The following is a 13358-nucleotide window of genomic DNA, read 5'->3' on the forward strand; positions in this document are numbered from 1 at the left end:
AGAGACTCCACAGCGAAGACGACGACATGCGAAAAAGAAAAGATATCTCTGTTTCTCTCTCCTCTACCATGGCCTATCACCGAGAAGGGCATGCTAATCTCCCTCCCGTCCAGGCTTAACCCGGCCCCGTTATAACTCTGTACTGTCGCCCCTTCTCACTTACGCCCTCGCTGTTGGCCGAATCGGTCAGACCCTGCCTCAAAGTGAGCACGAATTCGACAAGGTGGGCGACTTGCTTTCTTGCTTGCTCTGCCGCTTCTGGAAGGAGGCCAGCACAAGGACAGAAGAAGAAGAAGGGGGACTCCGCGTTGGTTAATTAGCCAAGTTACTGGGTCCCTTCCCAGCAGCCCCTCTCTCAGCCCGCGATAATCAAACAAGCGAGATAAGGCATCAGTCAATCTTCAAGGGGCTGAAACGTGTCTGTCCTGCCGAAAAACAGTTAAAAAAGAAAAGAAGAAAAAGAAGGAAAAAAAGGATCTCGTCTTTTCTTGATCGGTGTGTTTTTATGTGTATATGGATGTTTTCTGCAGGGTATCATGATAATGTAAGATTGCCCAAGAGAAGCCGGCGCTAGGCTTCCAAGAACCAACAAGAGTGAAGATATTGCGCAACTATCCGACCACTCCTCCCAACACATGCTAATAACTTGTTCAAATCAAGAAAACCTACTCCAACCTAAGTCTCAATAGTCTCATCAAACCCCATGTGAGCCTCATCTTGCAGGTGGCGTTTTGGTTGGCCGCTAATGATTTACCGCCTTCAAAAGTTGTGGACACATCCAAACATGATGTGTTGAAAGTGCACACATCGATACACTAGGCGTTGAAAGAAGAGAAAAAAAAAATCCATGATATAACCCGAAGTTTGTCGGCTAGGACTGTTCCTGCCCGCCTTAAAAGAATCGAAAAAAAAAAAGCCGTGAACCGGGCTTGCCTTTTGAAAAAAAAGTAAGAATGCGCTGCTCCAGTTCCAGATGTTCTAAAATAGCATCAACTGGAAGTGATCCGGGGCTATCTCTGCCTCTGTGTTTTCAAAGTGACTGACAAAGCAGCCAGATCGTCAATCCCGTTTACCTCTCCCGTAATCTCAAATGCGGGAGGTCAAGGTTTGTTGCGCGAAGAAAAAGAATTGGACGGCTGCATCTGGCCGGAAGAAGCGAAAAGGTCAGAAAATGTCATACTCATGCATCTCGTTTCGCGAAAGTTCGCCAAGATGGTATGGCTGAAATAAAGCGTAAAAGTGGCTTAAGCCAAACGTCAATCAGTGTTGCCCTGGTCCCTTACAATGGAGACCGTCGTCGCTCCTCGCCTTGTTCTTGGTACGCATCCGACGGGGCTGAACCATATTGAGCCGCGGGCGATGGTTCTTCCGATAACAATGAGGATACCGAGTGACCGCCAACACTTTTTGCTTGCTGTTGCTGACCAGCTGCCGACTCGTTGTGTTCGTCACCCGTGCCGAAGCTAGTAATCTGTTGAGACATGCCTCGAGGCATCCCAAAGCTCTCCCCCCGGCCTCGTTCAGTCGGCCGGTAGGATGAAACATCGCTGTGTTGTCTCGAGTGCCCCCTTCTACGTCCCAGCGGGGGGGTTCCCAAAGTTGATCCACCGTGAAAGGGAGGCGACCTCAGGCGTTGTTGACTTGGATGCGGAGGGGCTTGCTGCAGGCCAGTGGCCTTGCGCTTGTTCCTAGGAGACTCTCCTAAAGGCCACACCAGCCAAGGTTAGCCTAAAGCGACTCTCGCTTTCTTTTGGTCTTGCTGGACGCACCGGAGGGGGTCGCAGGCTGGGTTGAGCCACCTCCGGCTTGGGATGTTGGCGGGTGCCAATGATGAAAGTAAATTGAAGGACTCGGCTGGGCCTCCTGTTGGCTCTGCGCCGGCTGCACCACAGGATGCTGCTGCTGCTGCTGCTGCTGCTGCTGGTGGTTCTGCAATGTTGATGAACCTGACGGACCAGAATGCGGCACGTTTGTGTTAAGGTTAGGCAAGTTGCTAGATACGTGGGGTCGGGATACTGAGCTCGTCGAGGACAACGTTGTTGCTCGACCGCGCTGGGGAGAGCCTGGGTACCCGGCGAAACTGTGAGGGCCCGGGACTGAGCTTGGTGTCGAGGGCACACCGGAATACTGGCCGTAGGACTGGGAGTGAGAATCGCGCCGGTGATCTGGTGACAGAGGACCCTGAGATGGCAACAACTGAGGGTGTTGTGGCTGCTGACTCTGCTGGGCGAGAAACTGCTGCGCCCACTCCAGAGCTGCCGGAGGAACGCCGCCACCCATCCCAGCGAATACGAGCGGGACGATGGGCGGAGGGATGCCGCCGTTCAAAGAGGTCCGCAGCATGTCTGCCTCTATCCGTCGCTGCTCCAGACGCAGAGACTCCTGCCTAGTCTTCTCTTCCTCCTGTCTTCGGCGCTCTTCCTCGGCCTTGGCCGCCAGCCAACTCCTCATAGACTCCTCGGCTCCGTGCCACTGCGGCGGTGGTCCAGGTAGCTGGCCCATGCCGTGACTGTAAGTGGACGGAGCTTGCCCGATGGATTGGGACGTAGGCGGCGGCGGCGGCGGGGGAGGAGCAGAGCTCGAGTGAGACGGCTGAGGCAGGGTCATGGCCGCCGGCGGAGGCAGGCCACGATGGTGTGCCGACATGGGCTGGCCAGGTGGACTGTTACTTCGGGGAATGGATGGCAGCAGCTTGTGTGAGGGGTGGTCTTGGTAGGCCAAGGGAGGCGAGGGTCGGGATGTCGAGGGCGGAGTGGGTAGGTCATGGACGGACTTGTAGCCGTAGTGTGTTGGCTGCTTGACTGTGAGCATGGTCATGTATACTCATGTGCTCCAGATAGTCTAAGAGTTGTTGAGAATGAAATCAGGCAACATTGGTGGCCGATGTAAAGTGTTCAGCGTTGTTAACAGCCTGAGGAGGTCGTGTCAATTCAATGAGAATAATGAAGGGGGGAAAAGTCAAAGGGAAGCTGAAGGAAGGTCAAGAAGTAAAATAGAGAAAAGATATGCTGGCTGGCCAGACAAGACGGTGCTTGGAAGCAAGATGGCTGAAAAAAGGGTTGAAGAGAGGACCCAAGACGAAAAGGTGAAGTAGGTAGGTAAGGAGGAAGGAACAATTGGAGGTGAGTATTGGGGGTGCGGGTGGTGGAAATAACCTTTTTTTTCTTTCTTCCAGGCGCAAAGCTGGAGAGGGCGACCGGCTTTGGAAAGGGAAAGTGACGGGGGGATACGCAGTACATTCGAACCATGAAGGTACGTATCCCGCAGGACCCAGATAAAGATGAAGAGAGGCCCAAAGACCCAGATCTAGACTCAGACCCAGGTCCTAGAGGGAGAAAGCAGAGGTAACTCCGTACCCAGCTAGGACTAGTAAGGCACGGCAGCTTGCAAGGAATACTACTAGTAGCGCCGACGGTGTACGGAAAGACGTGAAGCAAGACCAGGACAGGACGGGGCAGAGCAAAGTCAGGCAAGGAAAGCGAGTCTAACCGTTATTATGGCGCTTCGTCTTCGTCCCCCCCTTCGTTCTCGTCACCGTCCCCGCTCTTGGGTAGATACGGATAGTGGTTGTGTGATAGACACCGGGCGGGGAGGGGCGTACACTGATGAAGTCTACCTATGTACAAACGGGCCTGACCTCGTTAGTCCTGGAGGCGTCTTCCATTTCGTATTTAATGATGTCTTCATATTTGAGTTCTGGGGATTGGATTAGAGAACAGCTACAGCAATATATGTGAATCCCAGGCGGCGAAATACAGAGACACGACTAGCAACGTAGAAAATGGGCTCCGTACATGAAGGCTGATGCAGATGATTTGTACCGAAGGCTCGAGGCAGGGTCAGACTTGGGTCTTGGTACTGGACCCGTCAATCTTGAGAGAATCAGGTGTGGGGAGTAGAGAGTACTGAACAGATTTGATCAGTGGTGATGGATGCCCGGGGTGCTAACATAGCGCTTGAGCTAGAGGCCCAGGTGCTGAGAGGTGTATACCAGTATGTAGGTGAAATGTGGTTTGGGGGACGGGACGGACGGCTTCTGTTCTCTAGGAACCCACACACTCGGGGAAGGAGGGGTTGGCGAGGGTGTGTGTTGCATATACATGTGTGTGGTGAATGCGTGTACATGCTGGGAGGGGCGGCATAATGTTTCTCTCTTTATTTCCCTCTCGTTATCCTTCTCGCGTTATTTCACTTTCCCAACGTACCCCGGCAGGAGGTGGGTGCATGTGCGGATGCAGATGCTGGATGGAGACGCGGGAAACGAGACGAACCACCCAAGGCCCGACTCAAATGCCCTTGACGAGGGTCTACCTCTGGAGGTGGAGGCCGAGTTAGTGCTTCTTCGGCTTCGAACTCTAACTGGTACATTTGCACAACAAATACCACTACTAAAAGAGGATAATGAGAGCAAACGAGATGGAGAAGAACAAGAACAAGAACAAGACCAGCCGTTTACGGACAGTTCAGGACAGGGCTGGTGAGGTGCGTTTCCTGCGGTGGAGAATGGCACTGAGCCTGGTTTATTTCATTTACAACCAGCGTGTATCAGAAGAGATGACACATGGAGGGATGAGCACAAGGGGGGGGGTGGCGCATCATTTGTGCAGGCCCGGTCCAGTCCCAGTTCTCACACTTCAAAGTCCAAATAACCGGCAAGAGTGGGGAGAGGGTGAAAATAAACCCAACCAGGGGAGGGGGGTTGCTCTCCGGGAGATGTGGCGAGGAAGACTAGGTAGTCAGGATCGAGCCATGAGACCCTCTTTTTCTTTTCTGGTGCTGAGATGGGAAAGCCCACAACTGGCTGTGCCGGTGCAGACACACTGATGGATGCATGGAAGGAACGGGGGATGAGCCACATAGTGTAAGGGGTGTGGTATGTACCTGTACAGTGCGTAGTGTGGGTGGGTGGGATGCGGTCTTGATGCCAGATGCTTGATACCGGATGCTGCAGCAAAACGGCAGGATATCGGAGGTTGGGGGCGAGATGTAATGTATTGGAAGAAGCCTGCGCGTACAAGCAGTGTACGCAGTAAATGGGCTACTGCATGAAGTCCATGGTGAACCTTCAAGTTCTCCGTGTCATACGTCTGCTGACTGTACCAGGTTCAGACATACGCGTCTACTCTAGACAATTGCGCGCAACGCGAGGATGGCATAGCCGCAGACCGGCTGCGGTACGAGCTAAAGAGCAGACGAGCTCGAGGAGCGTCCTCTCGCTTACCTTGTACACAGCTATCTCTTACTCTGACCCGCCAATAATTCTCCGTGGCTTCCTTCTTGGCCTGCAGTATTATGGTCTGATCATGTATAGAGAAACCCGCCGGGCCCGCTGCCGGTAGGTAAGCATGGTACCGTGTAGCTCGGCCCAACTGGGTATCTACCCAAAGTGGGTGGATAGTTGAGGGGTGTCGCCGTTGAGAAGTCTTGTGTGCATCCGCGTGCCGTGCCTTTCGATGTACTTGTAGTCTGAAATTGTGAGCCAACAGGGGCGGCCTAGTATGCAACATCGAGGCAATGCAGAGATGTAAAGGTATACGGGTACACAGTAGTGATTATGTACGTATAGACGCTCAGGATCGACTCTGATGACCAGTTGACGACGGCCAGACCAACGTGAGACGCAGAGGAAGCAAGACTACTACGGGTGAGGTAGACCAGGTTGATACCGAGAAGCAAGACACGCACTTGCGAGTGCTCCCACATCTGGACTGCAAGTGTCGGTCGGTACGTGGCTGCGAAGTGACTGGGTGGGGTAGGGGTTGCTTGAGGAAGCCCAGGAGGCGAGATCGCTTACGCAAGACCTGCCCAGCGAAACAGACTGATTCAAATTTCATGCCGTGAGGGCGACTAAGATACAAATTCCGAACGGACGGAAGAAACCACGCAGGGATATTTGCCCTCTGATATTTTGGTTTCCCTCCCTCCCCTGTCTCTTCCATTTCGTTCTGTAGCTTGTTCCGCTATGTCCGTATTCGGAAGCCGCCCTACGAGACGAGAAAGCAGCTGGATCTGTTCTTGCCAGTGGCCATAACATTAGGAGAGTGGATGAGGTTGACCAGGATAGCTCGTCCTTGCACTTCACCTACCCACGAACCATGGCAAACAGCCGCCGGACTTGATGGCGTCTTTGAAGAACGTCAATGTTGGGAGTACCGAGCGTTTGATTTATTTGACGAACGTGAATATATGCAGAAGGGGCTGACGCAGCTGGTTCCCCTTTCGAGGGTCATGAGCTGTGGTATCAACATCTTGAGGGGCAAAGGAACAATGAGGTATTGGTGCCGGGGCCTCTGCAAATAGACTCGGGCTTTGCAGCAGCAACGCCCTGGATGGGCATGGGCTCGCGAGATCGAATTGGATGGCTTCCAGGTTGACTGCCGGCCAGCCAGCCACAGTGAATGGTGTCGTCAGAGGCTGGAAGAGGGTGTGACAGTGTCAAAGGGGGGTGCGCTTCTGAAAGGGCTTTCTTCCTCAGTTGTTAAACCGTAGATGGGACAAAGAAAGGAGAGGGAGAATATATGCAGAGAGTACGTACTGCTGCCCAGGTCCGAAGGATCTGGACGCTCGGGAGATGTCTGGTCACGTTGCATCGGTACGTATCCATCTCCACAAGCCCCGATCAGTCCTTTCGAGCTACGTACCTAGGTAGGTACCTATGAATGGGTAGGTACCTAGGTGATAGCTCACAACCATGGAATGTGAGCTTCCATCCTTTTCCCATTGAATTGAGACAGAAAGGCTTTGGATATCCGGCCCAGCGTTCAGGTAAAGCCCGACACACCGACGTTTACAGGTATCCGAGGAGTTGACAGCACGAGCTAGACCCTGCGTGTGGATGCTCCTAGGCCCTTTGTATCGGTATTCACCTATATGGCATCACAAGTTGTCTGCTACTGGTTGGCGAGCCGTTACTCTTCGATTCAGCAATGGTCGCTACATACCGGACTATTCATCCAGCGATCTCCCGCCGCCAGGCCAGCTAAACATCATGAAGCTGCTGCCGCCTGATTATGATAAAGTAATAGGGATAAAACCTCCAAACACCTCAAGGGACTTGTGAGATTAAGTCGCCTGAGAGCACGTGTCCGAGGTCAGCGTTTGGCACCACTGGCTTGAGAGATAGGATGGGAGGAAGTAGACAGAGGCCAATAACGCCTTTTAGCAAGTCATCTGCAAGTAGACAAGTGCAGAGGAGAAAGGCAATAGTAAACGATTCCAGGAACGAAACGGCAGAAGAGGTCTATCATTCCAGTGTCTCGATGCTTGAAACGTCGGTGTCGATTGCCTAAGCAGCCCCGTCTCAACCACATTCCAACAGCGTGGCGAATTCCCTAAAGTTTGATCTAGTCTAGTCTAGTCTAGAACAAGGCGAGTTCCGAGGCCGGCATCTGTGGAAGCTGCATCACGGCGTCGCGTTCTACTTACCAAGAGCCAGAACCTGACACTTTGATGTGCCAAACTGGGTGGGCACTGGGCGTGGGATTTCAAACTCCAACGGCCCGGTAAGTCAAGCTCTGGAACAATTCTGCCCTCGAGGACTCCGGCTAAGCAGCCGCTAGGCACTATGGGCGGCTACTGAGACAGGCTTGGACGCAAGTTCGTGCTCCGTCTGCCAGCTACCCTCGTCTGGTATCCAACCTGACTGGCTGCGGCAGGCAAAAACAGTTTGCTTCTCACACGCTTCTGGCCGTTCCACCCATTTCAGCCGGGCGAGGCGTATCTTGCTTTGACCATCTAAAAAGTGCGTGCGCCGGGGACATGCAAGTCCGCCGCTCCAGTGCCTGTGTCCTACGTGCCGTCTTGAAGCTGGCCAGAAGAGGAAAGGTGCTCGAATGCACCGAGAACCTCGGGGCGGTTGCAAGCATCATGAGTGAGGCGCATCAAGGCGACTGTGCGTCGCTCAACTTGGTTGGGTTTCTCAGAGGCTAGGGCATCATTGTCAGGTACGCCCGGTTGGACGCTGCAGCGATGGGAAGAAATCCGAGTTTGCTCGGATTCCAACCGAGTGTCGCCTGCGAACCACCATTAGTAGACCCGTTCGTTCGATCCATTCAAGTCGCAATGATGTTGGCGGCATTCGGGCATTATCAGAACCCGGTTCCCTTGGCCCTTGGTGCATCCGCGGTTTGTATCACTCACTCTAGCAGTGACATGAATCTGTGAAGTGCTGACGGCCGATGAATGGGGTCTTACAAACATGTAGGATCAGTCATGCCTTAGTGCATCTCGGGTCTTGGACAGGGGAAAGAAAATGAGAAGTGACCAGGACTAGGGTCGTCCGTGCCGTGCAAGTGAACTGCTGAGCCTGGACCACATTTACAGAAGAGTGCTGGTGATCTGCATGAGATCATGCTCATTTCACTGGCTCATAAACCAGGGCTCGACTCCTGATGGATCCAGGATGAATGGCATTTGGCTAGAACAACAGGGATTTCCCTTGGAAGGCGACATCAAGAGCCTGATGCAGCGTTGGCTACCAGCGGGGATCACGGCGGTCACGGCGGCATGCTCATCTCAGATTTCTGAATGTTGTCGGCCAACGGCAGCAAGTGAGAGGGTCTGTGCATATCGCCACAAGACAAGATTCCTTATACCCACTGTACATGTTGGAACTTGGTAGACGCAGCACGGCAGGGGTGGAATTGTGGCGTATGCCCGAGCCTGAATGATCAGCCGAGGTGGAAGAACTCGTGCCGTCGATAGGGGTCATTCAGCTGCAGTAAAGGTGGCCATTAATATGGCATTACCCATACATTCATTATCGTGTTCGTGCAGTGCTTGTCACGTCCGTTATGAACAGTAGTATACTGGCAAGACAAATGCGATGGCACAGACGATCCCAGATTGCCCCTCCCGCGGAATCCTAAAGGGTGGCACTTTCCCCTCTGAGAAGTTATGGGAGTTACGGTCAAGTTGGTCACAGCTACTAGGCTCTTCCTGGACGACGATGAAGGCAAGTTTGCATCGTGAGGTAGGTACGTACTGCAATGTAGAGCAAGCACAGGCTGGGAAGGGGGCGAGTATTCTATTCCTTCTTCATAACCACGATATTGCCAGGCAGCTCCGCTCTGCCCACCCCAACAGTCGGAAAGAAGTCCTACGCAATCACATTGGTGGGAGTGCTCAAGCAAGTGAGCATGTGGACCAGGAAAAGGCAGATCCCTGCCAGAGCTGTAAAATCTGAAACACAGCTGTGAGGAAACAGGAACACCCTCTCCACCTTCCTAGATCACTAAGTACCTTGGTACCTAGGTATCATACAAAAACGACATACCACTGACGCTGACCTTCAGAGGTGTCTTGTACAAATACACATATACGCTATTGTGCTGTCTGCGGTGCTGCTGTCGACGACCAGTTCCAAAAATATGTAGCTACGGAAAGGAGAGCGATATGGGCTAAGACTCATCAGTGTCAATTCAACAGTTCTTCCACAACCTGGGCACGTCGTCGGGCACGGCAACCGGGTAACTGTGGGCTGGCCACTACGGACGCCTTCCAATTGCTATAAGCCACCGGCCCGTCGAAACATTCTCATTACGGTGAATCGCCTTACGGGCGTACGTACATACATTGTACGATCAAGCCCCCACATCCAGTCACCGCAACGCCAACAAGGCAACCGTCGCCTTCCCATTTCCCGCTTCTGCCTCTTCCGTCCCAGCTAGGCTGTCTAGGACGTGCGTGACAAGCTTCGGTTGGAGCCCGTTGCGCAAAAATAACACTGCGGCTCTGGTGGTGTCTGACTTTCCTTATCCAGCAATCTGGTTCAAGCTCAAATTCCGTCTCCAGAGTGTTCGATGCCCATGGCTCCCGCCACTAGTCACCATTATCCTTCAAGTACGCCTGTCTTCGGTGTCTCCCTCCTTCGCCCATTCGTAGCAGCCCCAAAGGATTGCTCTTTGATCGATATTTCAGCGACTCTGCCCGGAAGGGCATGGTGGCTCATACACAAGGCGGTCTGTAAATCGTGTGCTGTAACATAAGCTGCTATCTTCTGTCACGGAGCACCGGACAACATCCAAATGTCGGATAATGCCACATCTCAGACTGCTCAGACTTCCATGCGCCGAACACGAATCTCCGAAGCACGATCCTTCGACTTCCATCAGCCCTGTATCTGTTAGAGCCCCAGCAGACCCCCCCGGCAGCAGGCCCAATGTGGGTTTACCGCACCGGCCGGGGCGTAACACACATGCCATCAAACCCTTACTGATATTCTCAGTGTTGCCCAATTTGGTGGCGCCCTCACCTTCCTATCCTATACAGCGCGCGCGAGTGAAGCTCTGAGAATGACAGTCTGACGTATCACAAACTCACGGAGCCTCGAGCCAGATCTCCAGAACCCTTTCTTTAACTACCGTAGGCTTTGCATTGGCCCCTGCATATGGTGGATGTTTCGAGACGGAGCTGACTCGAAATATCTACTCAACAGGATTTGCTGCGACGTCTGACTAGCTTCGCGGACTTCCGAGCATAGGAGATGCAGCGCCCATCGTGCGATGGGGGGCCATGGCCGGACGGCGCATGTTCAGCTTGAGCCAACACAAACTGTACCCCGCTCCTGGCGATATGCGAAGCAGGATGGCGAGATGTTAACATCCGGCCCTCAATCCGGCCTGGTTGGGAACGAAAGCCTGTACCTAAGTAGGCCCCACTCTCAACCGCCTCTCGTTGGAGCCAAGGCAGGTCCCTCGGTTCGTCTTGCGTTTGTTGGTCATGCTGCTCAGGCGTTTTATTTACACAGTGCAATACCTGACAAAGAGATGTTATTGTGATTGCCCCTCAGGCTGCGCATCTGTGTCCTGGTACTTATGATGAGCGCCTTGCTATCCGGCTTTACGAGACGGTCACCTGTCGGCGCCGAAGTCGGTATGTAACGGCACTGGTAATGAAGTTTAACCTGCCGTGACGCCGGTCTTCTAACGGGCATGGACCTTTATGGGCTCCGGGCAATATTTGACTCGCGTTATTTCGAGATTAGCTTTCGTAGACAACAACAACCAGCCTACCTGGCTGCTACTCAAGGCCATCGAACCATTCAAGACACGATCGTCAACGACAGGGCAGTTGGACGTGGCAAGCATGTGCTTTGCATGTGTTCCACCTATGTGTGAACTTGGGTGCGGTGCGTGCTGGTCATGCTTTGGGTAAGCCAATCTTCCGCGAAACTGGCCCAGGAGATCTGCGCGGGAGAGAAGAGAGTGCCCGTGGGTGCCAGCGAATTGCGATCGATAGACCAGAGAGGACTAGATGGGATTGAGCAACAACCATCAATTGCTGGAACTTAAGTGAGGCAGCAAACCTAGCAGGCAGGCACTCAGTTAGTCAGCCCCACAAGCGATACCCGAATCATCTGCTGCCTAGGTACGTATCCAAGGTGGACCTCCTTGGGGTCGCACAGGTGCACAATGATACTCCCAGTCGGGGAGGCTCAGTATAAGTATCATGGGCGATATCACTCACGGACACACATTGCTGAGGAGCTTCGCTATGCCCAGTTCCGCTTCTTCGGCTCGCTGGAGCACGTGCCCAAAAGATGTCTTGACCCGACCGATGATCTTCGATGAGGTTGCATGACGCCCCGGGTAGCCTGTTTAGCGAGTAACCATCCCGCCCCCGAATCAAGCAAAAGTCCGACCTCGATCAGTCGTTGTTGGCGTTCGGCAGCTGTCCCAATTGTTCCTTTTTCGTTTCTGGCGGGTCTCTCCGTTATGACGGTGGCAAGCGGCTCATTCGTATCGTACGGACTCAGGCTCGAGGACTAGAGGGCCTGCAATCATGGACTAGGTTTTTTCTTTTTTCCCCCATCTTCCGCTCTTTGCTCCTCAGAACCTTGATATCCCGCGATACCAGGGAACCCCTTATCAGGTTCCCAGTCTCTCTGCTTGTTGGCTAAGTTTCGGTAGGAGTGGCTGGCGGCGTGATGCTCGACTGATTGCGGCATTCGGCATGTTAGCTTTTGTCACAAGTTTATTAGGTGGAGAAAGCCAATCCGCCTGCCCTACCTACCTACCTACCTCATCCATCTCATCTCTTTTCGCTCGACATCACAAAACGAACTAGGTAAAGACACGGGTGCTCTGGCCCGTCTGGAGTCATGGTTACCCATCCCATTTAGTGATGGACGGACTGATGACCTTCTTCCCAAACATTCCTTGACATGCCCACTAGGCTTGCGTCGAAGATAGATGAGGATGGTGAGGGATGCTACCACGCCTCGGATCCTCGGAGCAGGAGATTGTCCCGCTCGCCAGGTCCGGTTCAGACGTTTCCTCATTTATCGTCAAGTGGGGGAATGCACAAGCAAAGAGCAGGTGTTGTTGGCAGATGCAGGCTGGACGGTCACTTGGTGGCATCCAAGTTCTTCTTTCTCCATTTGAGTTTCGTCTCATCTATCACGGCAAACTCACCACGTTTTGGCCGCTTTGCGAGACGTTTACTCACAGCCTCCGCATCAACCAATGACAGAAATCTCTTTGGCTGCGGTTGTTGTCATGGAGCATCACCCATGTGAATCAATCCCGGCACGGTGTCGACCCAAGCTGGGAGAGTCGTTGCGAGGAGCAGTTGAATAGGGCCAGACATAATCCAGGGCGCCAGCGCCCTAACGAGACAACGACAGGGCTAGCTAGTGCCACTTTGGCTATGCGGACGTTTCCAAGTGAGGCGAGGCCGTCCCTCGACCCCCTTTATCGATGCCCTGATCTGGAAATGATATTTGCAGAGGTCGACTACAATATAAACCTACTCCAGAATGTTGAAGGTTAACGCAGTACCTGGGAAGCTTCCCTCCTCAACAGAAAACATAAGTACTGCGCTAACCTTCGCCATGCTGGGTAAAATTAATTCAATTTCTCAACTTCTCTTGAGCACACGACAGGGATGCCACATCCGGCCAACCGGGACCGGCACCGGCACCTAGTTACTCTGGGAAAAGGGCAGGGTGGACATTCTGTGTCCAGAGTCTTGTTTCGTCGCATCTTTTACATCCTATATCCCTACCCGTGCCCAACGTCGTCCATCAGAGGTGCTATACCGTATCCACTGGTTTGATTCGAAATCCGCACTGACTATGCGCTAGTCCGACTATAGAAGGCGGTCAACCCACGTGTCCACCCACTTACTTGCCTTGCCAACCCGTTACCGTCAACTTCGCAAGCCTATGTGGTGGTCACTCACACCAAAGCTTCCTGCTGACGTATGTGACTAACCCCTGCCTTGCCACTTCCAGATCCCTGTTTCTGCCAGCACGCTAGGCTCTTTTCCAGCGACCTATGGTCAGTGCGGATTTCGAAGTAAGCCGGTGGATACGGTAGGTACTCTCGAAGGGCGAAACGATATTTGACTTCCGTCGT

The 13358-nt window shown here is 53.2% G+C and overlaps 1 protein-coding gene across 1 annotated transcript; it reads right to left on the reverse strand.

The window, feature by feature from the left end:
- Nucleotides 1-1279: 1279 nt before the first annotated feature.
- Nucleotides 1280-2817, reverse strand: GLRG_07313 (uncharacterized protein; the record flags this gene model as incomplete). Its single annotated transcript, XM_008097998.1, has 2 exons — nucleotides 1280-1701; nucleotides 1770-2817. 2 exons carry the CDS (start codon nucleotides 2815-2817, stop codon nucleotides 1280-1282), a joined length of 1470 nt encoding a protein of 489 aa, XP_008096189.1.
- Nucleotides 2818-13358: the final 10541 nt, after the last annotated feature.

The sequence above is a fragment of the Colletotrichum graminicola genome (genome assembly GCF_000149035.1).
Source record: "Colletotrichum graminicola M1.001 genomic scaffold supercont1.30, whole genome shotgun sequence".
NCBI classification, from domain to species: Eukaryota; Fungi; Ascomycota; class Sordariomycetes; order Glomerellales; family Glomerellaceae; genus Colletotrichum; species Colletotrichum graminicola.